The sequence below is a fragment of the Eleutherodactylus coqui genome, chromosome 9 (assembly GCF_035609145.1).
Source record: "Eleutherodactylus coqui strain aEleCoq1 chromosome 9, aEleCoq1.hap1, whole genome shotgun sequence".
NCBI lineage: Eukaryota > Metazoa > Chordata > Amphibia > Anura > Eleutherodactylidae > Eleutherodactylus > Eleutherodactylus coqui.
Window position 1 is genome coordinate 31,847,039 of NC_089845.1, and position 27,606 is coordinate 31,874,644.

General features: G+C 46.3%; 1 protein-coding gene across 1 annotated transcript in view; it reads right to left on the reverse strand.

Annotated features, from left to right (window-relative positions):
• Positions 1-2,311: 2,311 nt before the first annotated feature.
• SLC6A3 (solute carrier family 6 member 3) overlaps positions 2,312-27,606 on the reverse strand; it is an 86,378-nt gene continuing 61,083 nt past the window's right edge. Inside the window, exons 8-13 of the mRNA XM_066578830.1 lie at positions 26,654-26,766; positions 25,438-25,566; positions 23,693-23,792; positions 19,655-19,755; positions 6,694-6,861; positions 2,312-2,464 (exon numbers count right to left, since the gene is read on the reverse strand). Coding sequence (XP_066434927.1) covers positions 2,312-2,464; positions 6,694-6,861; positions 19,655-19,755; positions 23,693-23,792; positions 25,438-25,566; positions 26,654-26,766 — 764 coding nt within the window. The remainder of the gene's footprint in view (positions 2,465-6,693; positions 6,862-19,654; positions 19,756-23,692; positions 23,793-25,437; positions 25,567-26,653; positions 26,767-27,606) is intronic.

The following is a 27,606-nucleotide window of genomic DNA, read 5'->3' on the forward strand; positions in this document are numbered from 1 at the left end:
AGGGTCTGAATTTGTTTAGGGGAGGTCTGGGAACTGTGAGGACTCAGATGATCCAGGGTGTGTATTTGTTTAAGGAATTTGATTTGGGTTCTGTATTTCTGGTCTAGTATACAGCCTGAATTTAGGGGTCTGGTGTGGGTGGGGTTGTATTTGCCACTAGGCATTGCAGGGCCAGTACTTAGGGTGTCAGGCAGCAGGTGGCGGCCCAGGAGCAGCCAGAACTATTTGTAGTTTTTTCAGTTTATTTCACCTCATCTCACTGGATCGGAGATGAGAGGAGGGGCAGAGGTTTTTGGCGCACAGCTCTACAGGCTCTTCAGAGTTGTTGGAGACAGCCAAACTAACTGTCAAAGGGGAGGTAGCCAGCGCAAGGTAGACCGAGGTGGGAGGGTGGAACTCACTAGATCTTCCACTGACTTCTAACCACTTGTGGAGATTAACTCTGGCTGTGGTCTTCAAGGCTTTTCCACTGTGGCACTAATAGCAGAGTTACTGTAGGGAAGGAAGGGTTACTCTCGCATGAGCTGTCCGACCTTTTTCCCCCTATCTGCAGATGGTTGATAGCTAGTCCCCCGCTGAAATTAAAAGCTGCATCAGGGGTGCAGGTATGTGTTTATGTGTAAGGGCGGAATTACACGGGCATATGTGCAAAAACGTATGCAGGATGCAACATATTGGCACAGTGTACGCCACGCTTTTGCACGTGTTTTTGAGCAGATTACAGTAATTTGTGCGCTGGCTTGGCCACTTCACTTGGATGCGGGACACAGCCGCCCCTCGAGTTAAATGGCTATTTAGCCTAATTAATTCCCGATATCTTCTCTTCTCTGTGAGCTTGTGCAGCTTATTATGAGATCGCACGAGTATTGAGTGTGTGCTAAATGTGCACTAAAATAGAGCATGCACATGCAGAGACGAGTATTGGGAATTAACCCACTGAAATCAGCTGGAGTTTTAGGAACAGAGTCTGATGACTCTAAACATGTATAGTGGCACCCAGAGGGTCCTTTTACTAAGTGGGGTTACAAAAGGGGTAACTATTTGGAGCTACACAGGGGGTACTATTACTAAATGGTGGCACCCTGTGGGGCTACTACTAAGTGGGGCTACAGAGGGACGTCATTATTACTATTTGAGGCCACAGAGGGGATGTTATTACTTATTGAAGCCATATAAGGGGACTTATTACTAAGTAGGACCACAGTGGACACAATTACTATGGAGGAGCACTGAAAAGTTGAATAGGTTTGCAACAGCTGGATGGAGAGTGTGTGCAGAGGCGAGTCGTTGCTGGAAGAACTCGCAGTGACGGTCTCGGCCCAGAAGGAAGAAAAACAAATATGGATGACTCTAAAAAAGGACATCACCAGCGATCACTGAAGGTAACTGCGCTGTAATCAATGTGTAGAGATAGTATTTTAGTACATTATATGATAACTGTATTATATAGAGATATACTAAAGCTGAGACACTGTATCTAAGCCTAAGGTAATCTAAGGTAATATATTTATTTTTTAGGCGTTCTGGTGCTGTATTTATATACTGAGGTTAGTTCTGGTGCTGTATTTATATACTGAGGTTAGTTCTGGTGCTGTATTTATTTTATGACCCTGGTTCTAGTGCTGCATTTATTTTAAGAGCTTGATTCTGGTGCTGTATTTATATACTGAGGTTAGTTCTGGTGCTGTATTTATATACTGAGGTTAGTTCTGGTGCTGTATTTATTTTATGACCCTGGTTCTAGTGCTGCATTTATTTTAAGAGCTTGATTCTGGTGCTGTATTTATGTACTGAGCCTGGTTCTCATGCTATAGTTATGCTATGAGTTTAGTTCTAGGGCTGTATTCATTTTATGAGCTTGGTTCTGCTATCGTATTTTTGTACTGAGTTAGTTTTGCTGCTGTATTTATAAACAGGTTAAGGAAGGAAGAACACGGCTGTACTGGATACACATGGCAAACCGCCATGACCAATTGCTGCACACATTTGCCAGTAATATTTGTGGCCGTGCTTTGCCTGGGTGTGGCAGCTACATTGTGTATTTCCACCCGTTGGGTATGCTCACATGGCAGAATTCACCGCAGAACTGTCCATGTGAATTCTACATCTAAAAACTGTACATCTTTCTGATGCGTTTCCTGGCGCGGATCCGCCTGCGGATTTAGCCCTGTCAATGTGCAAAATCAACGTGCAAAACTCTGACACGGAAAATCGAATTGTTATTACGTGGGCATTTCCAGTGGACATCCGTATACATGTCACAGTGCAGCAATGAAGGGTGATCTATAAGTGGAACAGCTGACAGCATTCATTACACAGGCTGCCTGGTATCGTGTAAGCACTCTGATGTTGTAACAGCGAAGCCTGTGATGTAATATAGGAAGTAACTTACTGTAAACTGCCGCACTTCTCCATTCTCTACTAGATCATATTCTTTTTCAGGAGTTACAGCGTAGGCCATTCTCTGAAACACAACAGAGATACACATTAGACTTTACACAAGCGTTCCATACACCGGTCCATACTTGTATGCTGTGCGCAAATGTCTTCGGCGTCCCAGACTATTCTACAATAAATGATACTCTGCATTTGTGTAAACTGGAGTAAATGGATTATCCTACATCAATAGAAATTGTCCATTAAACTGTTTTTATAATTGTGTGTGTTTTTTTAGGAAACACAAAGAAATGATCCTAGTTGTGGTTTACTGACCCTCTGAGCTCTGCAAAGGCATAGACCTAATTAGCCCTATATGACAATTTTCACTCCTGACATATCTGTCTCAGGGCTCTTTACCACGAGCGTAGGCGTTTTTACGTGCGCCTGCCCGCGCCGTAAAAACACATGGACGGGCGCACAAATCTAACGCTTTTTTGCCTCTTCAGACGGCACGGGTCTCAGCGTATATATGCAGAGGCCACAATGCTGTTGCCTCCGGCTGTTTGCAATGGAAGTGAGCAGGACAGGGGCGGAGCTAAGAACCTGCCCCCTCCCCACCCCTTGTCCGCAGCCAGCAATGAGGAGAGGTGGTGAGGGGTGGAGCTTAGCCCCACCCCCTCCCATTGCAAACAACCGGACGGGAGGAGAGAGGAGGAGAGAAGAGGGAGGGAGTTTAGCAGTCACACCGACGTATTCCAGCTGGAAAGATAGTTCCAGAACTATCTTTTCGACCCGGCATGAAAACGCCCGGCGCTATATTGGCCCGGACGGGCGCTTTTACGCAACGGGAATACGACCATGTGATCTGATGCATTGAAATCCAATGCATCAGATCGTAGCGTATATCAGACAGCCATAAAAGCGGCAGCCGATATACACTTGTGGGAAAGAGCCCTTAGTAAATAGCTACATTCTCCATGTAATAGCAATCCTCAGGATAGGCCATCAATATCTGATCAGAGGGGGTCTGACTTTTGGGACCGCTGTCGATCAGCTGATTGAAGGGGTCGTGGTGCTCATACAAGTGATGTCTGTTGAGCTACTGTTACTGAGAACGCTGTAACTTTGTGAGTATTAAAGTGAATAGGACTGCCTCAAGCCCTTCAATCAGGTGATTGGCAGGAGTCCTGAGAGTAGGACTATCCTGGCTCTATCCTGAGAATAGGCCATCAAGTTTAAAAACCCCAATAACCCCTTTGATGGGTTGTCTGGTTTAGAAAGCACAATTTTTAAATACATTTTTGGGAAATGTCGACTTCATACATGGAATCGCCGAGTCAGGATCTTCATCTATTATTTAAAGAGACCCTGTCACCATCTTTTTTCCCTCCTCTCTGAGAGTTCCATGATGTAGTGCCGATCACACTGATTACAGTGATCTGTCTGCGGGTGGATCTGTGCAGTAATTTTGTAAATAACTTGTCTTTTATCAGTAGCAGCACATGCATAGAGGATTACTTAAAGTAGTCCTGGATATTCATTTTTCCTCCAGCCAATGATTAACAGGAGCCTGATTATGACTGTTCATAGTAAGAGAGCAACCAATCATTGGCTGAAGGGTGGAGTGGGTGTGGCCAGCCTGTAGCTCATGAATATGCAGGACTACTTCTGTGTCTGGCTGCAACTAATACAACTGAAGTTTCTCCAAAACTATTGCACAGATCCACACAGCAGACATATCACTGTAATTACTGTGATGGACGCTACCTTATGGTGCTCTCAGAGAGGAGGGCACAAAGATGGTGACAGAGTCACTTTAAAGAGGAGTGCAGCTTCAAAGAGTATCTCTGTAGGGTTCGACACGTCCATGCATTACACAGACAGCCCATTGATTTCAATAGGAATTATGTAATGTGTCATTTCCTCTGTGGTGGAGCTGTAAGGAAATTGAAAACTTTTTGTGGTGATGAAAACTTTTTTTTCCTATACAGATTTCAGCCGGCTGGGGGTTCGGGGAGCAGACGAGTCAATTGCTGCTCTCAGCTTTGAACTAATAGAATCTGTTGCAGCTACAATCCTGTGCCTTGGATACGGAAATGGGAAAAAATGAAATTCCACATCTTGGGAGATGGGGGGGGGGTCTTGTTTCTACAGCGGACACACTACAGAAAAAATGACCTGATAACTTTATTGCATGGGTCAGTACGATTACTACGATACCAAATGTATATAGGTTTTTTTGCTGTGCTATTATATTTTTTCTGCCGCCACCTTCTGACCACCATGACCTTTCTATTTGTTTGTTGACTTAGTTGCGTGAGGGCTCGTTTTTTGCGGGACGTCCTGTAGTTAACAATGTTACCAATTTGGAGTACATATGACTTTTTGATCGCTTTTAATTACATTTTTTTGGGGTGACAGGGTGACAAAAACAGTGCAATTCTGGCGTTCACCATATAGGGTAAATAATGTGTTACTTTGATAGATCAGACTTTTATGGATGCAGCAATACCAAATATGTTTTAATTAGATTATTTTATTATAAATATGACAGAAATTTTTTAAAACTCTTATTACCTTTTTTTTAAAGAATTAATAAACTAATTTTTGTTCATTTTTTTTTTAAACACACAGGGGGCAAGAACTTGTGATGCTTTGATCATCCCGTAGTATTATGTAATGCCATAGTATTACAATATAACGTAATCTGACAGGCAATCTATCAAGCCATGCCACAGGCATGACTTGATAGGCAATTTGCAATGGCAGCCCTTGGGGTCTTCAGAAGGCTCCTGGCTGCCGTGGCAATCACATGGCGCCTTGTAATCTTATCGTGGGAGGCCGTATGGAACATCGATAGGGACATTTAAATGTCATTGTAAGAATTGATGGCAGCATTTAAAGGGTTAACAGCTTTGATCAGTGGCGCTGCTGATCGAAACTGTTGCGAGCGGGTGTCAGCTGTAAAAAACAGCTGGCACCCACCTTGTATGGAGCGGGATCGACCCATAATCTCCCATCATACATACCCTGAACCTCCAGGACGTAACTGTACACCCTGCAGCGTTAAGGGGTTAAACCTTAATGTACCTGCATGTAACCAAGAAAGGTGATAACCAGTAAAGCCAGAAGATGGACTAATCATACGGAATACGGGTTGTATTATTATATGTAGCAATTAATCCTTATTTCTGCATATATCTTAGACCGCTCTCACACCTGCGTTCAGAAAATGACACTCGAAATCGCGGCATTTTTAAGGAAATTGTCACAGCATTTGTCAGCACTTTTTAATGCACCTCATCATTGTGATGGGTGATGAAATGCGCTAAAATGCGCAAAAATAGAACAGACAGCACTGGAAAATCGGGACGCTTCTAATGGTTCGAGCGCAGGTCTGCGAGGCCCCATTGAAACCAATTGAAGCGTTGTACCGCGATTAGCGCGGCTCTCAGGATACCATGCTAATTGCGGTAAAGAGCGGTATGTGTGAGAGTGGCGTTAGGGCTCATTCACATTCGTGTTTTCTCTTTCTTCAACATTTCAGTCTCTCTGTTCCGTTTTTGGAGAGATGTATTTCCAATGGATCCATTTTCTCTCATTGATTTCAATGGGTTTTAAAAAACAGAACTCTTCCCGTTTGCTGCCGTTCCATTTGTTTGTCGTCTTGCAAACAGAACAAATAGCGCAGTCCGCAGCGCTATTTGTTGTGTTTAAAAAAAAATGGAAACCAAACGGAACGAAAGCAAACTGGAAGATTTCTATTGGTTTTCGATATTTTTAAACCCCATTGAAATCAATTGGGAAAAACTGATGTTTAATTCTTTGTTAATTCCTTCTCTCTCTTCTAAAAACGGAAGAAAGAGACGGAAAGCCTGAAAGGAGGGAAATTGGTAATATGAATGAGGCCTTTAGTCCTCTTTTTTTTACATGCGCCTTATATTTGACCATAAGGGCGCCTACCCAGTGGAGTTTGCGATTTTCGTGCGTGAAAAACGCAGCGTTTTCCGCAACGTTTTTTGTGGCTTTTTCGCGGCATTTTCGCGGCTTTTTTGCGCCTTTTCCGGTAATTTCCATTGACATTCATGGGTGCATTAAGAGAAAAATAAGGACACATATGCAACTGACAGTTCCTATGTTAAAAATTGCAACGGACCGAAAAAAAAAACGCAAGTGGACAAGAACACATTCTATACTAATTGCTCTTCAGAAAAAACGCAAAACGCAAAGGAAAAAAAATCGCAAGTGGGTAGGCGCCCTAACTGTTTATATCACACCAATATACATACAGAACACACAGAATATATAACTTACTTCTCGAAAGGATCCAGAAAGAGTACAAAACTTATATATAGCATAAATCGGTACCGCTGCCATGGATGACACAGCCAGTAACCAGCCAATCACGTTTGCCCATTCCGGGAATGTGTAGTTGCCATATTTTGGAGATCTATAGTTTACAATGCTGACAACAACCACAAACTGGAAAAAAAGGAAATAATTATTATTTTTACCAATAAACTGAAATATAAATGGTAAATCCATGAAGGACAGCAAATAATTTCTGTATATCTTATCTAATTGTATACTTGAGATGGTAGCGGTCACTCTTCTGGTTTACTATTCCTCACACTCGGGGTAAGGGTGCTTTTACATGTTGGCCACTTAAGTGGTTATCGATCCTGTGCCAGCGATGATCGCTCATTGAATAGAGGCGGAGCAGGCTGGTGATCTCTTCCCGCCTCCTATACAGGAGCAGTCATAACATTATAACAACTGGCGGGTTAACTGAATAACATTGACTATCTTGTTACCATGGCAACAGTCAAGGGGGTGAATATTTTAGCATGGAGTTTTTTAGGTTGACGTATTGGTTGCAGAATCTGATTGACTGACAAAATCCAAGTTGTGATGGCAGATGACTGGGTCAGACCATCGCCAAAACAGCAAGTCTTGTGGGATGTTCCTGGAATACAGTGGTGAGTACCAACCCAAGCGGCCTAAGGAAGACCAACTGGTGAACTGCTATGGACAATGAAGGCTCATTGATATGCAGGGGGCAGAGGTTGTCTAGACCAATGCCAGCACAAATTGTGAAAACGTCTGAAAAGTTGTAGAACAAATTAAAAGAAACATGTTGCTGGCTAAGACAAAGAGTTCAGAACATACAGTTCATCACAGCTTGCTGTATATGTGGCCCTGTAACCAGACCGGTTAGGGTGTCCATGCCTAGGGCTGGATTATCATTAGTTCACTTGGATCACTGGCTCCGAGTCCCATGATATCCACCATTCAGGGGGCGCCTGACTGTCTGCTCTCTGGCAGGCTGAGGGAGGACCCCTCTCACCCGTTCAGCAGAACCAATGGAAATCAGTTACACCCCTTCTGCTTTGTTGAAAAAACTATGTAATCACTTTTTTGCTCCTTCAAACCTCTCCAGAATTTTTCTTTCTACTTCTTTTTAAGTTACAGACACATGACCGGAACTGGCCAATTCGTGGCCCCCCAGGCTCTAAGCCAAGGGATTGCCTGCAGTGGTCACATAGCCAACACATACACTTTACCTGGAAGAAAGTAGACCCAATCCGGTGTGGCTTGGGGAAGCAAAAAGGTATGGAGTTTTTTTTCACTGGAACAGATAGGGTCATAATAATTTTTGGTTGACAGAAAGCAGCATGATGACTTATGAGGGTAAAAGGGAGCATGATGATATGTGGGAGCAGAAATAGGTATAATGACTCATGCGGCACAGAAAGAGGCATGATTATTTATGGGAGTAGAAAGGAGTAGAGATGAGCAAGCATACTCGATCAGGCGAGTAGTGCCTTATTCGAGTACCTGCCCGCTCGTCTCTAAAGATTCGGGTGACGGCGGGGAGCGGTGGGGAAGAGCGGGGAGGAACGGAGTGGAGATCTCTCTCTCCCTCTCTCCCTCCCCCCTGCTCACCGCCGCAACTCACCTGTCACCCACACCGGCAGCCGAATCTTTAGAGACGAGCGGGCAGGTACTCGAATAAGGCACTACTCGCTCGAGTAGTTTGTCTTATCGAGTATGCTTGCTCATCTCTAGAAAGGAGCATAATTATTTATGAAGGCAGTAAAGGGATATTACGCACACAGGGGGCATTTTTACTGATGGGGGCATAAAATGGGGCACTTTTGTGTTAGTGGGGGGCACTAAAAGCAGTACTTGCTGCATGGGGTCTAAATGCTATCTGGGGCACTATGAATTGTGTACAGGTGTGAAAAAAGTAGGGAGGGTGATGGAAAAGCAAGGAGCCAAAGATAATTATGAGTCAAATTCTTCAGAAACAAGGTTTGGCTGGGAGAAATCATTATGACAGAGTGGCCCGGATAGAGAAGAAAAGGGAGAGATAATGACTACACCACCTGTGACCAATGAAGGAAACAGCAGTTTAATCACTATTACTGTGTAGAGCTCGTATTTTACTGGTATTTAGAGCTATACTAGTACTGTGAGGTGGGTTCACAGAGGGGCACTATTACTATGCGGGAGGCACTATTACTGTGAAATTATACAAAGGGGTGTGGTTTAGTATAAGGGGCATGGCCTAAAAATTAGCTTGCTAAATTTTCACTTTGCTAAGTTTTTTGGCCAAAAAAATGGCATTGCAAAATAATGATCCCAAGCGGTACAGCAGGTTATCAACCTCAATGTGGCCCAACCCATGCTAAACTCTGTCCACTGCCGAAAGTGCCTGCAATCACCATGTGAGCATCAGAACTGGGATTAGGAAGCATCAATTCAAAAATAAAGACATTTTGCATTCATTTCAACTTTGTAAATGGGAATTTACAGTGGTGGGTAAATGAAACGCAGTTAATTAATGCATTCTATGTCCAAAAACAGGCAAGAATAAAAAAACAAATGAGTGTGGTGCATAAAAACTAAAAAATTATACTTATAGATCAGCTTGTACATTTTTTAAATGACCTAGACGCATTTATAACTAGAGGGACCAGAATGAAAACAACTTCAGGGTTAAACATACAAATGTGCTTATTTATACATTTACCTTAGGCGTCCATCCAAAAATAATTACACCTAAATACTCATCCAGATGATGATGTGTCCAAAAGACAATTATGTTTTAGAAGAGCAAAACAGAAATTTCAAAGGATAATTACAAAAATGAGTGTTAATAAAAGGTGGCATGATTTAAAAAAACCTTTTCAAAAACTATTTATAGAGACCAAAAAGTAATGAAAATGTAAGAAATGGAGCATGAGACGCCAAATACAGCTTGCAATTGCATAATTCAATGATGGAAGATGGTACGAAGCCTCCGCAGCACTACCTACTGGATGGTAGCTACCTTGTAATTCAATGTCTGACCTTCTAACAGGCCTTGCAACATAACAAAGGTTACAAAACAAGTTAGAATCTTCTTCATAAGGCAGGGATACACGTGAAGAGAGAGCCGGTGTTGTTGCCCCTCATCAGGGCACAGTAGGGTTCAGTTGGCTGGGTGAGAGGCCTGTGGCATGGGTTAGAAGGTACTGTTTCTCCTTGTGGAGAGCACCAAGTAGGTGTAAGAAAACGTATAGGTCATGCAATGCTTTGCAAATCGGAGATTATACAATGCCTCTGCAATGTCACCTATTAGAAGGTGGCAGTCTAACCTTCTAACTAGAGATGAGCGAGTATACTCGCTAAGGCACATTAGTCAAGCGAGTAGACCCTTAGCCGAGTATCTCACTGCTTGTCTCTAAAGATTCGGGGGCTGGTGGGGGGCGGGGAGCAGCAGGGGAGAGCGGGGAGGAACAGAGGGGAGATCTCTCTCTCCCCCTCTCCCACCCGCTCCCCGCCACAACTCACCTGTCACCCGCGCCGGCCCCTGAATCTTTAGAGACGAGCGGGGAGATACTTGGCTAAGGCACTACTCGCTCGAGTAATGTGCCTTAGCGAGTATACTTGCTCATCTCTACTTCTAACATGACTAAGGTCATGTCATATGTCATGATGGCTTCTCTCCCAGCCAGCTACGACCCTACTGTGCAATGAAGAAGGGCAAGTACTCTGAAACAGCTTTCAGTACATTGGTGTTCTGGTTTGGCTTATATCCCTAGTTAGGTTACAAGGCTTGTTAAATGGTCAGACGTAGCTACTAGAGATGAGCGAACGTACTCGTCCGAGCTTGATACTCGTTCGAGTATTAGGGTGTTCGAGATGCTCGTTACTCATAACGAGTACCACGCGATGTTCGGGTTACTTTCATTTTCATCTCAGAGACGTTAGCGCGCTTTTCTGGCCAATTGAAAGACAGGGAAGGCATTACAACTTCCCCCTGCGACGTTCAAGCCCTATACCACCCCCCTGCAGTGAGTGGCTGGCGAGATCAGGTGTCACCCGAGTATAAAAATCGGCCCCTCCCGCGGCTCGCCTCAGATGCGTTCTGACATAGAGGAGGGAAAGTGCTATTGTGTTGGAGCTGCTATAGGGAGAGTGTTAGGAGTTATTGTAGGCTTCAAGAACCTCAACGGTCCTTCTTAGGGCCACATCTAACCGTGTGCAGTACTGTGGAGGCTGCTTTTTGCAGTGTTGCACTTTTTTTTTTTTTGGTATATCGGCCGTGCAGAGCATTGCGCCCTGCAGTAATACTCCAGGGCCAGAAGCGCTTAGGCAGGGACAGAAGACATATTGATTGAATATAGGCAGTGGGCCTTTGCAAAAAAATTTGGGGAAAAAAATCTATTTGGGCTGCCTGTGAGTGTCCTCAGTGTTCTGGGTCTGTGCTGGGTGTAGTAGTTCTCCAAATTCATACGCAGCCAGCTAAGTGTTACAGCAGGCTTGCGCAAAATTATTTCCTGGCTCTGTCTGGGCTGTGAAATCACCGCTGTATTGCAGTTCACAGTGCAACACTCTGCAGTTCTGTGACATACCCTAGGGCAGTGATGGCGAACCTTTTAGAGACCGAGTGCCCAAACTGCAACCTAAAACCCACTTATTTATCGCAAAGTGCCAATACGTCAGGGGGCGGGGCTTATCACGACGTATGATTTTACCCCCGTCGTTCTAAAAAGGACAGGGCCGCTTCAAAATAGACAGCGTGCACATTTTGACTGCTTTTTGGATGCAGAAATGCTGCATAATGTCCTCAGCGGAGATTTCTGTGGAAAATTCTGCAGCATTTCCGCATCCAAAAAGTAGTCAAAATCTGCACGCTGTCTATTTTGAAGCGGCCCTGCCCATGTCCGCCACATGTAAACATTCCCCACCACACAGCAGCCCCAGCGGTAATAGTGACACCCCCCCAGCAGCCCCAGCGGTAATAGTGACCCCCACCGCACAGCGGCCCTTAGCGGTAATAGTGACCCCCCCCCAGAGTGATAATAGTGACCCCCCACCACACAGCAGCCTTAGCGGTAAGAGTGACCCCAACCCCCAGTGGTAATAGTGACACCCCCCAGCACCCCCAGCGATAATAGTGACCCCCACCCAGCAGTAATAGTGACCCCCACCCAGCAGTAATAGTGACCCCCACATCACAGCAGCCCCAGCGGTGATAGTGACCCCCACCCAGCCGTAATAGTGACCCCCACATCACAGCAGCCCCAGCGGTGATAGTGACCCCCACCCCATAGCGGCCCCAGCGGTGATAGTGACCCCCACCTCACAGCGGCCCTAGCGGTAATCGTGTCCCCCACCCCACAGCGATAATAGTGACCCCCACCCCCAGCGGCCCCCAGTGCATTAGGGACACCCCCGAGTGGCCCCCAGTGTATTAGGGACACCCCCCAGCGGCCCCCCAGTGCATTAGAGACGCCCCCCAGTGCAGTAGTGACACCCCCCCCAGCGGCCCCCCAGTACATTAGGGACACCCCCCAGCGGCCCTCCAGTGCATTAGGGACACCCCCCAGCGGCCCCCCAGTGCATTAGGGACACCCCCCCAGCGGCCCCCAGTGCATTAGGGACACCCTCCCAGCGGCCCCCCAGTGCATTAGTGACACCCTCCCAGCGGCCCCCCGTGCATTAGTGACACCCTCCCAGCGGCCTCCCAGTGCAGTAGTGACACCCCACAGTGCCCCTCCCGAGACCCACATACTTACCTCCTCCTCCTCCTCCCCCTCCTCCTGTAAGCTCAGCTCCTCTTCTGGTCAGCGATGGTCCCGGCATGCATATTAACTTTTTCTTCCCCACTTCTGCCTCAATAGGTAATTCCCAGCAACCTAATTGGTTGTTTGGTGAATCAGCCAAACCAAGCAACCAATCAGGTTGCTGGGAATTGCTGATTGCTGCAGAAGTGGGGAAGAAAGTGTTAATATGCTCCCGGCACACATTCTGACACACACGCTGCTGGACACCGCCCCCTCCCGGCGGAACCAAGTAGTAGGAGACGTCGGGGCAGGGGGGAGGGGGATTCCAGCTGCAGACTGAAGTCAGTGTGTGCCGGGATCAGCGCGGCTAGCAGTGCCGTTTGTGAATGCCGGCAGGGGAGCCGCGGCCCCTGCTGGTATTCACAAGTGGTGAGCGGCCGATGTGGCGCGTGCCAGCAGGGAAGGCTCTGCGTGCCGCCTCTGGCACGCGTGCCATAGGTTCGCCACCACTGCCCTAGGGCCAGAAGCGCTTAGGCAGGGACAGAAGACATATTGATTGAATATAGGCAGTGGGGCTTTGCAAAGAAATTTGGGGAAAAAAATCTATTTGGGCTGCCTGTGAGTGTCCTCAGTGTTCTGGGTCTGTGCTGGGTGTAGTAGTTCTCCAAATTCATATGCAGCCAGCTAAGTGTTACAGCAGGCTTGCGCAAAATTATTTCCTGGCGTTCCGTAAGCGAAGTCAGCCTCCAACCACAGGCCAATAAGCGGCACATTTAATTACAGCGTTCTGTTTCTGCATTACTGGTAATACAGCATGCTGAGGGGTAGGGGTAGGCCTAGAGGACGTGGGCGCGGCCGAGGACGCGGAGGCCCAAGTCAGGGTGTGGGCACAGGCCGAGCTTCTGATCCAGGTGTATCGCAGCCGACTGCTGCGGGATTAGGAGAGAGGCACGTTTCTGGCGTCCCCACATTCATCGCACAATTAATGGGTCCACGCGGGAGACCTTTATTAGAAAATGAGCAGTGTGAGCAGGTCCTGTCGTGGATGGCAGAAAGTGCTTCCAGCAATCTATCGTCCACCCACAGTTCTGCGCCGTCCACTGCTGCAACTCAGAATCCTCTGGCTGCTGCTCCTCCTTCCTCCCAGCCTCCTCACTCCATTACAATGAGACATTCTGAGGAGCGGGCAGACTCCCAGGAACTATTCTCGGGTCCCTGCTCAGATTGGGCAGCAGTGGTTCCTCTCCCACCAGAGGAGTTTATCGTGACTGATGCCCAACCATTGGAAAGTTCCCGGGGTCCGGAGGATGAGGCTGGGGACTTCCGGCAACTGTCTCAAGACCTTTCAGTGGGTGAGGAGGACGATGACGTTGAGACACAGTTGTCTATCAGTGAGGTAGTAGTAAGGGCAGTAAGTCCGAGGGAGGAGCGCACAGAGGATTCGGAGGAAGAGCAGCAGGACAATGAGGTGACTGACCCCACCTGGTTTGCTACGCCTACTGAGGACAGATCTTCAGAGGGGGAGGCAAGGGCAGCAGCAGGGCAGGTTGCAAGAGGCAGTGCGGTGTCCAGGGGTAGAGGCAGGGCCAGACCGAATAATCCACCAACTGTTTCTCAAAGCGCCCCCTCGCGCCATGCCACCCTGCAGAGGCCGAGGTGCTCAAAGGTGTGGCAGTTTTTCACTGAGAGTGCAGACGACCGACGAACAGTGGTGTGCAACCTTTGTCGTGCCAAGATCACCCGGGGAGCCACCACCACCAGCCTCACCACCACCAGCATGCGCAGACATATGATGGCCAAGCACCCCACAAGGTGGGACGAAGGCCGTTCACCGCCTCCGGTTTGCACCGCTGCCTCTCCCCCTGTGCCCCAACCTGCCACTGAGATCCAACCCCGCTCTGAGGACACAGGCACTACCGTCTCCTGGCCTGCACCCACACCCTCACCTCCGCTGTCCTTGGCCCCATCCAGCAATGTCTGTCAGCGCACCGTCCAGCCATCGCTAGCGCAAGTGTTTGAGCGCAAGTACGCCGCCACGCACCCGCACGCTCAAGCGTTAAACGTGCACATAGCCAAATTGATCAGCCTGGAGATGCTGCCATATAGGGTTGTGGAAACGGAGTCCTTCAAAAGTATGATGGCGGCGGTGGCCCCGCGCTACTCAGTTCCCAGTCGCCACTACTTTTCCCGATGTGCCGTCCCAGCCCTGCACGACCACGTCTCCCGCAACATTGTACGCGCCCTCACCAACGCGGTTACTGCCAAGGTCCACTTAACAACGGACACGTGGACAAGCACAGGCGGGCAGGGCCACTATATCTCCCTGACGGCACATTGGGTGAATTTAGTGGAGGCTGGGACCGAGTCAGAGCCTGGGACTGCTCACGTCCTACCCACCCCCAGAATTGCGGGCCCCAGCTCGGTGGTGGTATCTGCGGCGGTGTATGCTTCCTCCACTAAAGCACCCTCCTCCTCCTCCTCCTCCTACAACGCAACCTCTGTCTCGCAATCAAGATGTGTCAGCAGCAGCAGCACGTCGCCAGCAGTCGGTGTCGCGCGGCGTGGCAGCACAGCGGTGGGCAAGCGTCAGCAGGCCGTGCTGAAACTACTCAGCTTAGGAGATAAGAGGCACACGGCCCACGAACTGCTGCAGGGTCTGACAGAGCAGACCGACCGCTGGCTTGCGCCGCTGAGCCTCCAACCGGGCATGGTCGTGTGTGACAACGGCCGTAACCTGGTGGCGGCTCTGCAGCTCGGCAGCCTCACGCACGTGCCATGCCTGGCCCACGTCTTAAATTTGGTGGTTCAGCGCTTTCTGAAAAGCTACCCACGCTTGTCAGACCTGCTCGGAAAGGTGCGCCGGCTCTGCGCACATTTCCGCAAGTCCCACACGGACGCTGCCACCCTGCGCACCCTGCAACATCGGTTTAATCTGCCAGTGTACCGACTGCTGTGCGACGTGCCCACACAGTGGAACTCTACGCTCCACATGTTGGCCAGGCTCTATGAGCAGCGTAGAGCTATAGTGGAATACCAACTCCAACATGGGCGGCGCAGTGGGAGTCAGCCTCCTCAATTCTTTTCAGAAGAGTGGGCCTGGTTGGCAGACATCTGCCAGGTCCTTGGAAAGTTTGAGGAGTCTACCCAGGTGGTGAGCGGCGATGCTGCAATCATTAGCGTCACCATTCCTCTGCTATGCCTCTTGAGAAGTTCCCTGCAAAGCATAAAGGCAGATGCTTTGCGCTCGGAAACAGAGCCGGGGGAAGACAGTATGTTGCTGGATAGTCAGAGCACCCTCCTGTCTATATCTCAGCGCGGTGAGGAGGAGGAGGAGGAGGAGGAGGATGAGGAGGAGGGGGAGGAGACAGCTTGGCCCACTGCTGAGGGTACACATGCTGCTTGTCTGTCATCCTTTCAGCGTGTATGGCCTAAGGAGGAAGAGGAGGAGGAGGAGGACCCTGATAGTGATCTTCCTAGTGAGGACAGCCATGTGTTGCGTACAGGTACCCTGGCACACATGGCTGACTTCATGTTAGGATGCCTTTCTCGTGACCCTCGCGTTACACGCATTCTGGCCACTACGGATTACTGGGTGTACACACTGCTTGACCCACGGTAAAAGGAGAACCTTTCCACTCTCATACCCGAAGAGGAAAGGGGTTCGAGAGTGATGCTATACCACAGGACCCTGGCGGACAAACTGATGGTAAAATTCTCATCCGACAGCGCTAGTGGCCGAAGGCGCAGTTACGAGGGCCAGGTAGCAGGGGAGGCTCGGAGATCAGGCAGCATGTACAGCACAGGCAGGGCAGCACTCTCTAAGGCCCTTGACAGCTTTATGGCTCCCCAGAAAGACTGTGTCACCGCTCCCCAGTCAAGGCTGAGTCGGCGGGAGCACTGTAAAAGGATGGTGAGGGAGTACGTAGCCGATCGCATGACCGTCCTCCGTGACGCCTCTGCCCCCTACAACTACTGGGTGTCGAAGCTGGACACGTGGCCTGAACTCGCGCTGTATGCCCTGGAGGTGCTTGCTTGTCCTGCGGCTAGCGTCTTGTCAGAGAGGGTGTTTAGTGCGGCTGGGGGAATCATCACAGATAAGCGTACCCGCCTGTCAACCGACAGTGCCGACAGGCTTACACTCATCAAGATGAACAAAGCCTGGATTTCCCCAGACTTCTCTTCTCCACCAGCGGACAGCAGCGATACCTAAGCAATACGTAGGCTGCACCCGCGGATGGAAGCATCGTTCTCTATCCCCATCAAAAACGGGGACCTTTTTGCTTCATCAATCTGTGTATAATATTCCTCCTCCTCCTCCTCCTGCTCCTCCTCCTGAAACCTCACATAATCACGCCGAACGGGCAATTTTTCTTAGGCCCACAAGGCTCAGTCATATAATTTTTGTAAACAATTTTTAGACGTTTCAATGCTCATTAAAGCGTTGAAACTTTTACCTGAACCAATTTTTATTTTAACAGGGCTGCCTCCAGGCCTAGTTACCAAGCCACATTAACCAAAGCGATTAATGGGTTTCACCTGCCCTCTTGGTTGGGCATGGGCAATTTTTCTGAGGTACATTAGTACTGTTGGTACACCAATTTTTGGGGGCCCTCGCCTACAGTGTAATCAAATTAATTTTTAGCCCACCTGCATTACAGCTGACGTTACATCAGCTGTGTTGGGCACTGCAATGGGATGTATTTATGTACCGCCGGTGGGTTCCAGGGAGCCACCCATGCTGTGGGTCCACAGGGAGTTGTAACTACATGTGTCCACTTCTAAAGAACCCCAGTCTGACTGGGTCATGCAGTGTGGGCCGAAGCCCACCTGCATTAAACATGACATTACCTCAGCTGTGATGGGCAATGCAATGGGATATATTTATGTACCGCACCGCTGGTGGGTTCCAGGGAGCCACCCATGCTGTCAGTCCACACGGAGTTGTAACTGCATGTGTCCACTTCTAAAGAACCCCAGTCTGACTGGGGCATGCAGTGTGGGCCGAAGCCCACCTGCATTAAACATGACATTACCTCAGCTGTGATGGGCAATGCAATGGGATATATTTATGTACCGCCTGTGGCTTCCTGGCACCCACCCATGCTGTCGGTCCACAGGGACTTCACAATAGGGAGTTGTACCTGCCTGTGTCTATGAATTAAAAACCTCGGTCAGGTTGGGGCATGCAGTGTGGGCCGAAGCCCACCTGCATTTAATCTGACGTTAGCTCTGCTGTCCAGGGCACTGCAATGGGATACATTTATGTACACCCGGTGGGTTCCAGGGAGCCACCCATGCTGTGGGTGCACACGGAATTCTCATTGCGGAGTTGTACCTGCCTGTGACTATTTATAAAAAAACGCGGTCTGACTGGGGCATGCAGACACCTTGACAGAATGAATAGTGTGTGGCACATAGGTTCCCCATTGCTATGCCCACGTGTGCAGCTCCAGATGGAGGTGGCACAGGATTGGATTTCTCATTGCTTCTGTACAGCATTGTGGACTATCGCCCCGCCCCTTTTAAAGAGGGTCGCTGCCTAGCCGTGCCAACCCTCTGCAGTGTGTGCCTGCGCTTCCTCTGGCAGACGCACTTATAAATAGACATGAGGGTGGCGTGGCATGAGGGCAGCTGAAGGCTGGGCAGGGTGTGCGCTGTGGACACTGGGTCGTGGGGGGGGGGGGTTGGGCAGCATGTAACCCAGGAGAAGTGGCAGCGGAGTGTCATGCAGGCAGTGATTGTGCTTTGTTGGAGGTAGTGTGGTGCTTAGCTAAGGTATGCCATGCTAATGCGGGCTTTACAGAAGTAAAAGTTGTTGGGAGGGAGGGGGGTGGGCCACTCTTGCCGCTATTGTGGCTTAATAGTGGGACCTGGGAACTTGAGATGCAGCCCAACATGTAGCCCCTCGCCTGCCCTATCCGTTGCTGTGTCGTTCCCATCACTTTCTTGAATTTCCCAGGTTTTCACAAATGAAAACCTTAGCAAGCATCGGCGATATACAAAAATGCTCGGGTCACCCATTGACTTCAATGGGGTTCGTTACTCGAAACTAACCCTCGAGCATCGCGAAAAGTTCGTCTCGAGTAACGAGCACCCGAGCATTTTGGTGCTCGCTCATCTCTAGTAGCTACCTTGCCATAGGTGGAACTGTGTACAACACAGCCGACTTTCCAAACTTTCCAAAAGATTTCTAAAGAAATTAAAATATAAGTCGGCTCAATGGAAATGGGAACCCACATTTTAAAGGAGTTTTCTTACTAAAGGCATTGATGGCATATCACTATCCTACATCATCCTTATAGAACCAGTGGGGGACCCAGGTGTGACTGCTTTGGACCCCTACAGCTATGCCCCTAGATGTGACTCCCAGCGATCGCTCAAATTAAGTCGCAATGGCAGTGCTGTTCTCCTTCAACTTTGCTTGGCTGTTTTCTGCCATTGACTATGGCGGACCAACTATTTGACCTCCAAAAATGTCTTTTCTTGATTTTTAGTGGCATTGCAAACTCATTGTAGTGATCAGTCTTGGGATCTTAGCTATATGGCATCAATGGGACAGGTTTACCTAAGGATAGGTCATCGAAATCCAATCAGTGAATATAGATCGAGCCCCAGAACCAAACTCATTACATAGCAATGGTAACAGAACCAAACATATTACATAGAGATAATACTAGAACCAAGGTTACATCGTGCCTGTCAAAAAAAACTATATTCACCACCATTGTAAAAATAAAAAAATGAGGGTTTTTTTGCACATTTGCACAGGCACCACTTGTGGACGTGGGTGGGGGAATCAGCTCCGCCCTGGTGTATGGCTATTGAGCCAAATTAGGTGCCGATTCTCACAGATATGCGCAGTGTTTTTGGCATAGCCGCGTATACGTATATGCGCATTTGCACACCCCCATAGACCCCTAAAAATATCGCACATCAGTTTTTTTTGTGAGAGCGAAAAGGATGGTGAGAATTGAAAACAATGGCTTCTATTCTCTGCCTTGTTGATGACATATCCTAAAGACAGGTTATTATGTTAGAGTCCCAGAGAACCCCTTCAAGTGAATAACCCCTTCAACAATACAGTACTATTCCCTATAATATGATGATTGCAGTCAGATTAGATCAAATGAGGCAAATTAAGAATCTAGTGTGAGATATGGTTTGAATTGAAGCTGAGAAGAGATAGAAATCTGTGACTTCAGGTAAGTAATAATTACCAAGAGAAAACAAGGGCTGACGAACTTCCAACAAAGTCTCCAGTACAATCCTGGCCTCTTTCCAATCATTTCCTTTATGTCATCACTGAACCGACTGACTCCTGATGAAAGTGCAAACATGGATGAAGTATAAGAAAACTTTACAGAACTGTTGCAATAAAAGTAAAAAAGAAGAGAGTAGAACAACCATAAAACATAACATGCAGGTATAACAACTGTCCCTCGTATCTCCCTTCCATACTGATTAGGGATGAGCGAGTATACTCACTAAGGCACTACTCGCTCGAGTAATGTGCCTTAGCCGAGTATCTCCCCACTCGTCCCTAAAGATTCGGGGGCTGGTGCGCGGCGGGGAGCTGCGGGGGAGAGCGGGGAGAAACGGAGGGGAGATCTCTCTCTCCCTCTCTCCCGCCCGCTCCCCGCCGCAACTCACCTGGGTCATTCCGTGTCAGTTCAACCAACGCTCCCGGTCGACCATCTCAGATTTCAATGAAACTTTGCACAAAGATAGACCCTGACCCTAAACTAAGATAGCCAGAATATTAGGCTTCAAAGTGCTTTGGTTCACGAGCTACAGGTCTTAATCTAGGGGGTTGTCATGCGATTACAGCGCGCAACCTGAAAAAAGTGGCGATTTCAATCCATTGCCAAGCCAGTTCTAATGACTCTAGAGCAATGAAACTTCACACACTAGGAGAACTTTTGGTGCTAAATCCAGCTAAGCTACTCAGACTGCCACTCTTATCATCATTCTGCCACCATCGCATGTCAAATTAGCTGCAAAATTCTATCGCGCAAAATAAAACTCATATTTTAAGCAGTAATAACTCCTAATCAATGCAATCCAACTCAGCTATGAATTTATCAATGTGTACTCCAGAGAAATGTTTCTCATTATTCACATTATGGACCCAAAAGGATGCATAGCTCTTAAGATACAATGAGTCAAAAATGGCAAAAAACACTTTTTTGCCAATTTTTCCCTTTTTCAAAGGCGAAAATCAGAATGTACTCCATTTTTATTTTTTTTCATTTTTGTTCTATTTGGAAGAGAATGTTTTGCTCTACAAGATTCGATGTTTTTCATTTTGTTCCCAGACCTTCTAGATGGGAAAATATCAATGCCTGTGAAGGTCCTATGCACTCGCGGAGGTCAAATAATAAAATAAGTGTAAGTTTTGCATGGATGTATAATTAGTTTAGAAATCATGAGAAGGTAAATTATTTTTGGAATGAGACAACTTTTTGTGCTCAAGAAACTTATGTGATCAAAAATTGCATGGCGAGTTCAGGTGAGCCACAAGCTTTGGCCTAAGATGGTCAGAATATCATTGAGTGTTGCATAATGATTGTGGTATATTACAGTGATCACTGGGCTTACACTTATGCAACACTCAATGATATTCTGACCATCTTAAGCCAAAGCTTGCGGCTCACCTGAACTCGCCATGCAATTTTTGATCACATAACTAGTTATTTATTACACAAATGCTAGCCTTAGATAATCTTAGTCTCCAATATGGATAGAGTGCTAAATAAGCCCAGTGATCACTGTAATATACCGCAATCATTATGCAACACTCAATGATATTCTGACCATCTTAGGCCAAAGCTTGTGGCTCACCTGAACTCGCCATGCAATTTTTGATCACATAAGTATCTTGAGCACAAAAAGTTGTCTCATTCCAAAAATAATTTACCTTCTCATGATTTCTAAACTAATTATACATCCATGCAAAACTTACACTTATTTTATTATTTGACCTCCGCGAGTGTATAGGACCTTCACAGACATCGATATTTTACCATCTAGAAGGTCTGGGAACAAAATGAAAAACATCGAATCTTGTAGAGCAAAAAATTCTCTTCCAAATAGAACAAAAATGAAAAAAAATAAAAATGGAGTACATTCCGATTTTCGCCTTTGAAAAAGGGAAAAATTAGCAAAAAAGTGTTTTTTGCTATTTTTGACTCATTGTATCTTAAGAGCTATGCATCCTTTTGGGTCCATAATGTGAATAATGAGAAACCTTTCTATGGAGTACACATTGATAAATTCATAGCTGAGTTGGATTGCATTGATTAGGAGTTATTACTGCTTAAAATATGAGTTTTATTTTGCGCGATAGAATTTTTCAGCTACTTTGACATGCAATGGTGGCAGAATGATGATAAGAGTGGCAGTCTGAGTAGCTTAGCTGGATTCAGCACCAAAAGTTCTCCTAGTGTGTGAAGTTTCATTGCTCTAGAGTCATTGGAACTGGCTTGGCAATGGATTGAAATCGCCACTTTTTTCAGGTTGCGCGCTGTAATCACAAGACAACCCCCTAGATAAAGACCTGTAGCTCGTGAACCAAAGCACTTTGAAGCCTAATATTCTGGCTATCTTAGTTTAGGGTCAGGGTCTATCTTTGTGCAAAGTTTCATTGAAATCTGAGATGGTCGACCGGGAGCGTTGGTTGAACTGACACGGAATGACCCACCTGTCAGCTGCAGCGGCCCCCGAATCTTCAGGGACGAGCAGGGAGATACTCGGCTAAAGCACATTACTCAAGCGAGTAGTGCCTTAGCGAGTATACTCGCTCATTCCTAATACTGATACATTAACATATAGGCTTCAGTTTATGGAGTTTATGTTTAAACTGGGAGTCAAATCAAAGCCAACTGATCACTCATCTGAAAGCCATAAGACTCATAGAGCTGGCCTAAGACAATATGACCAAAACCCTTTGGGAAGTGTTACTCCGTAAAGGAAGGAGTCCTCGGCTCTAGAAGGAAGGGGCCGCATGTCTTCTGCATCCAGCTGTTCTCTGCTTGGTGCGCTCAGCTGTTATACAGCTGAGCGCTCCAAGCGGTGTATGCATAACACAACTGGACCACTGTGTTCTTCATACCTCGGCTGTTCATGGAGCGCTCAGCTGATATACAGCTGTGCACTCCGTGCAGAGTATAAAGAACACAGCTGGAGCGCTGTGTTCTTCATACCCCGCCTGTGTTCACTGAATGGGATACAGTTGAAACAATAGTATCAGCTGTATTCCGCCATGAACTCCTGATGAGCGACTGTTTAACGACAACTGCACGATGTCAGTGCAGTTAGACTCAACAATTATCGCTCAAAAGACGACTTTAGAGCGAATTTTGAGCGATAATCATTGTGTGTAAATGGGCCTTTACAAGAATGGGCCTTTCCTAGTGTATACATAATATATGCTATAAATATCTGATAAGTGTGGGTCTAACCTCTCTGACTCATATCTATCAGGTGAATGGTGGTCATGTGATGTCCGTTTGCTGATTCACATAATCAGTTTTCCACAATCAATGTTATGAAGAGAGACAAATATTCATCAGAGGGTAAAGATCCTAGAGGTATGGATGTCCTGTGGATATGCCATAAATCAGTACGATTGAAAGGAATACTCCTTTAAAAAGGTGCCTGTCAGGGGCATAGCTATAGGGGGTGCAGTGGTAGCAGTTGCTACCAGGCCCTGGAGCCTTAGGCCAAAGGCCCCTCTATGATGTAAGGAAACACTAGTGGCATATGGATAGTTGGGGGGGCCTTGTTAAAGATTTTACATTGGGGTTCCCCTACATTTAGCCTCTGCCTAATCTTTTAAAATTCTAGCAATACCTCACCTGCTAGTGATGCATCAGTGGGCTCCTTAGGAGACCCAACAATGAGGAAAGTTGTGGAGGGGCCGCCATACTGAACTTTTGCATCCAGCCCCATGATCCTTTAGCCCCGCCTCTGGAACCTCCCAACAGCACCATAAACTAAATTTTGGTCCTGTTAGGGAAGCTTACAGAGAGCCGGGTGATGTATTCTTTATACTCAACCGATCCTTGGTTCCCACGGTATCCCCCTCTGAAGATTGCACACCGCATGGAGATCTGACTCTTTTCAGATTGCTATGTGCGCTCTCCCATACAAGTCTATGGGATGAAGGAGCACATGCAAGGTGATCTGAAAAGAGTCCGATAAAAATATATACATGTACAAAAGTCCAATGAAAACCACATATGATCAGTTCTTACCATAAAACCATGCGATTCCAATAGCTTCAATGAGTACTCCGAATAAAATGGAGGTGCCCGCTGCAAAATGATCCAGCAGAGTGAAAACATATATTCCACCCTAAAAAATAAAAAAAGAGAACGTGGCTGTTACCTTACAGAAGTATAGAGGATATATGTATCTTCATAGAGCCAACACAGCCAGGTTGAGGTTTCCTTCATTACGGCTCAGTGATGTGCGGACATTTTTGTTTTCATTTATGACAACTTTAGAAAATAAAAAAAGTGATGTTGGTTCGGTAACTAATAAATAATTGTAAAGTGAACGACCAAAATGACAAAGTGGAAGTCGATATTTAATGCATCTGGTATTCTAGCCCATCCAAAAGCGAATTTTGGAATACCAGACACGTCCCATTGACTACAGTGGTGCTGTTTCTAGTTTTTAATCCTGGACAAGCCCTGAAGCACCAAATATCATGCAATTTGATTGAAAAGGTCCAGAGGAAATAATACTAGATTTGCCTTGATAGATAAACCCTAAGGCTAGTGCTTACACGGCAAGTTTGGCTGTTACTGGGTTCTTGCGACCCAAGATCGCTGTGTAGCATTGCAACATTGCACTGCCATTGAACTCAATGGAGTTGCAAGTTGCCACAACCACAAGGTCAGTCACAATAAATTCAACCACAGTGGATTTTTTGCATCCATAACCTAGTCGTGGCAACCTGTGACACACATTGTGACTTCCTCTAGTTACACAGTGGTCTTTGGTGGCACAACCCCCTGTCATGGCCAGAGCCACTGTATAGTCATAGCCTAACACTACAGAACCATGTTTTCTTGCATTCAATGGCTGTTTCCTGATACTTATTTTGTAGCCAAGATTCCACCACCACCTTTTTACACATTAATATCCGAGTGTTCCTACCAAGAGACTCCAACAAAATTAAATAGGCACTCATTTTTTAAACAGCTTGTGCATATATGATAGCCAGTGTGATAATTAGCAAAACTGCTATGCACTTTATTTGCCTAAAATTATGTTTTGGTGCTGGAAATCTTTCTAAAGTGCTATCTTCCTTTCTCTTGCCTTGCTGTCTACTGTCTCCTAGCTCTTGATTAACAAGAAGATGCTAGGATGGCAAAACAGTATGCAGAGAGCAGAGAGGAGGGGGAGAGAAAGACACACACAGAGAGCTGCAAGTAGAGTTAACGGAGAGATCTTCTGCTGTTTATACACATGTACACTGCTAAATCATTTTGTACACCCCTACATGATAACATTATGTCTGTGTGTGCAATAAGCATTTAGAAAGCAAGATGTCTGCAATCCTCTGTGTACAGTGTACAGAACAAAGCACAGCAGCAGCTCCTCTCACCAGTTCTGAGCGGATGGAGAATCGGATATACAAGCTCTACAGGGAAAAATGGGGAAATATGCAAGACATAAGACATATAATAGCCAGAAACAGTATTACTCCTCATGTACACACAGCAGCTTATTCTGAAAAGCTATCTGAAAACTCAGGTACGCTGTCCTAGCAGGTACACATACTAAGACATTTGCAGAATGATTCCTGCAATGTTTTCCACAGCGGGAAAGCTGAAGTATTAAGGTCCTATGAACTAGTACATTCTAGAGGAATCATGCTTGAAGGGTCTACACCACTGTGCCATGATGTGTAAATGAAGGATGATGGTATTTTGTACATTTCTGAGAGACTTTAACAAGTTAATAATCTGCTGACAAGACAATTACGTACATTGGTTACGCAGGAGAGCGATATGAAGAATGTACAGAGGACAATGACGAGTGTAAAGAGCTCTCGATGTCTACGTAGGAACTTGAATTCGTCAATGAGTCCTGTGATTACTGACTCCATTCCTCCCATCTGGAATGGAGAAAAGAAAACTGAGCTTTGTGAAATGATCAACATCCAGAAATCCTGCAGAGGACATTTACATGCAGAATACTTCTACCCCGATGACCTCTTAGAGGACCATTTTAATAAGCACAGCTTGGGATGAATATATCGCACTAATGGTAGCATTGTTATAGGGAGAGGTATATGCCTCTGCTTACAAACTAAGGGCTTCTTCACACAACACATGCAAAATCTGTGGGAGCAAAACCCATTCATTTCAATAGATTGGTTCATTTGAACGTGTTTTAGGACCTACTCTAGCTTTCTGCGTTTTATGCATCAAAGACTCCTGTAGAAGTCTATGGGAGGGGTACAAATACATAAGTATAAATAAGGGAGATGGAACAATACCTCCACAGCGCCACCTTTTGGAAGGCAGCAATCCCTAAAGTCAATGTTAGACTCTTTATACAAGCCTTGTAACAATGACCAGGAATTGGAGGCAAAGTCAGAGCCCATGCCTACAGCTCAGCCTGTATAGAAGACATAACTCTGAGGGTTGGAGTCCTTCTGGAGTCTGAGGGGGCCGATGGCCACATAACAGTGTTGGTGATTATTTCTTGGACTGTGACATCACATAGCTCCAAAATTTATGACAAAGAGGTTCACTTCTGGTTCATTATGTGCATTTTTAATACATATTTATACACTTGCATGATTTTTCATTTATCAGATATATCATCTGAGTGAAGACATTTTTAGGTTCCAAACTGCATCAAAGTATTAAAGAGACCCTGTCACCATCTTTTTGCACCCCTTTCTGAGGGCAGTACAAGGTAGTGCCCGTTCCACTGATCACGGTGATATGTCTGCTGTGTGGATCTGTGCAGGAGTTTGGGAGAAACTTTTATTTTATCAGTAGCAGCAAACATATTGGTATAGCCTTAAGCTAATGCAGTGCTGATGCATCATGGGATTAATGTGAAAGTGAAACTAAAAATTTCCCTATCAAGATCGTGCCTGATAAGCATCAGACAGGGGGCTGCACTGCATGGAAGCGACCCAAACATACAGCATATATTATACATTGATAACAATTGGAGTATCTACTTACTGCACTGTCGATTCCAAGTGTAAGAAGCATTATAAAGAATATAACTGCCCACACAGAGGAAAGGGGAAGAGTAGCTATAGCTTCAGGGTAAATGATAAATATCAATCCTGGCCCTAAAAGAGACACCAAAATCAGTTACAGTGATGAGATGATGTGCTGTAATTAGGTTAATAGATAATGACATCTGGCAGGAACAAAAAATTATAGTAAAATCCTGGTTTCAATGGAATTCTAAATTATTCCCTATGAGGAAAACTCTCTGCGATTGCATCAGCCCTGGGATTTAACACCAGAAGCCCTAGTCCAAAAAGGGGAATCCACCTACTGGCTAACTATATAGATGCAACAAATGGCCCTCTAGAACAAGTTCATTAACCCTTTCCAATCCACTGTCTGACCTCTGAAGACATTATGATTTAAGGCTGTACAGCTCCGATGTTGGAAGACATCCATCGGGGTTCTCTTACTGTATATTGCCAGCCTCTCTGCTATCTGAGCCTATCCAACGTGTCACCTCATGCAGTACTGGCTTTAGCCAGCAGATAGCGCCGTTATATGACGGCAGAAAAAGAGTAAGCCCCCCTAGGAAAACCAGGATACAAATTAAATTGGAAAGGGTTAAAACATGTAATATGATAGGTATGAAGACTTGGCGACCACCAATGTCTATATGATATGCCAGAGGATGAATTTAGATGGAATTTCTACTTATAGGGAGTTGTCAACTTTAGGAAACCCATTTTCATATATACTGTTAGGACAGTCTGGATCACCATCGCTATTCATGATCCTCCTCTCTTGGATGGAGTAGAGGGCAGCTCTTTAAGGTTGGTTTCACATCTGACCTCGGGGTTCCACTTTCCTGCTCTGTTTGTGGAGCAGAAAAGGGAATACTTGTGGCTCCTTCGTAGGATGGAACTAAACAACGCATGCAGCACTTTTTCTTCCAGTAT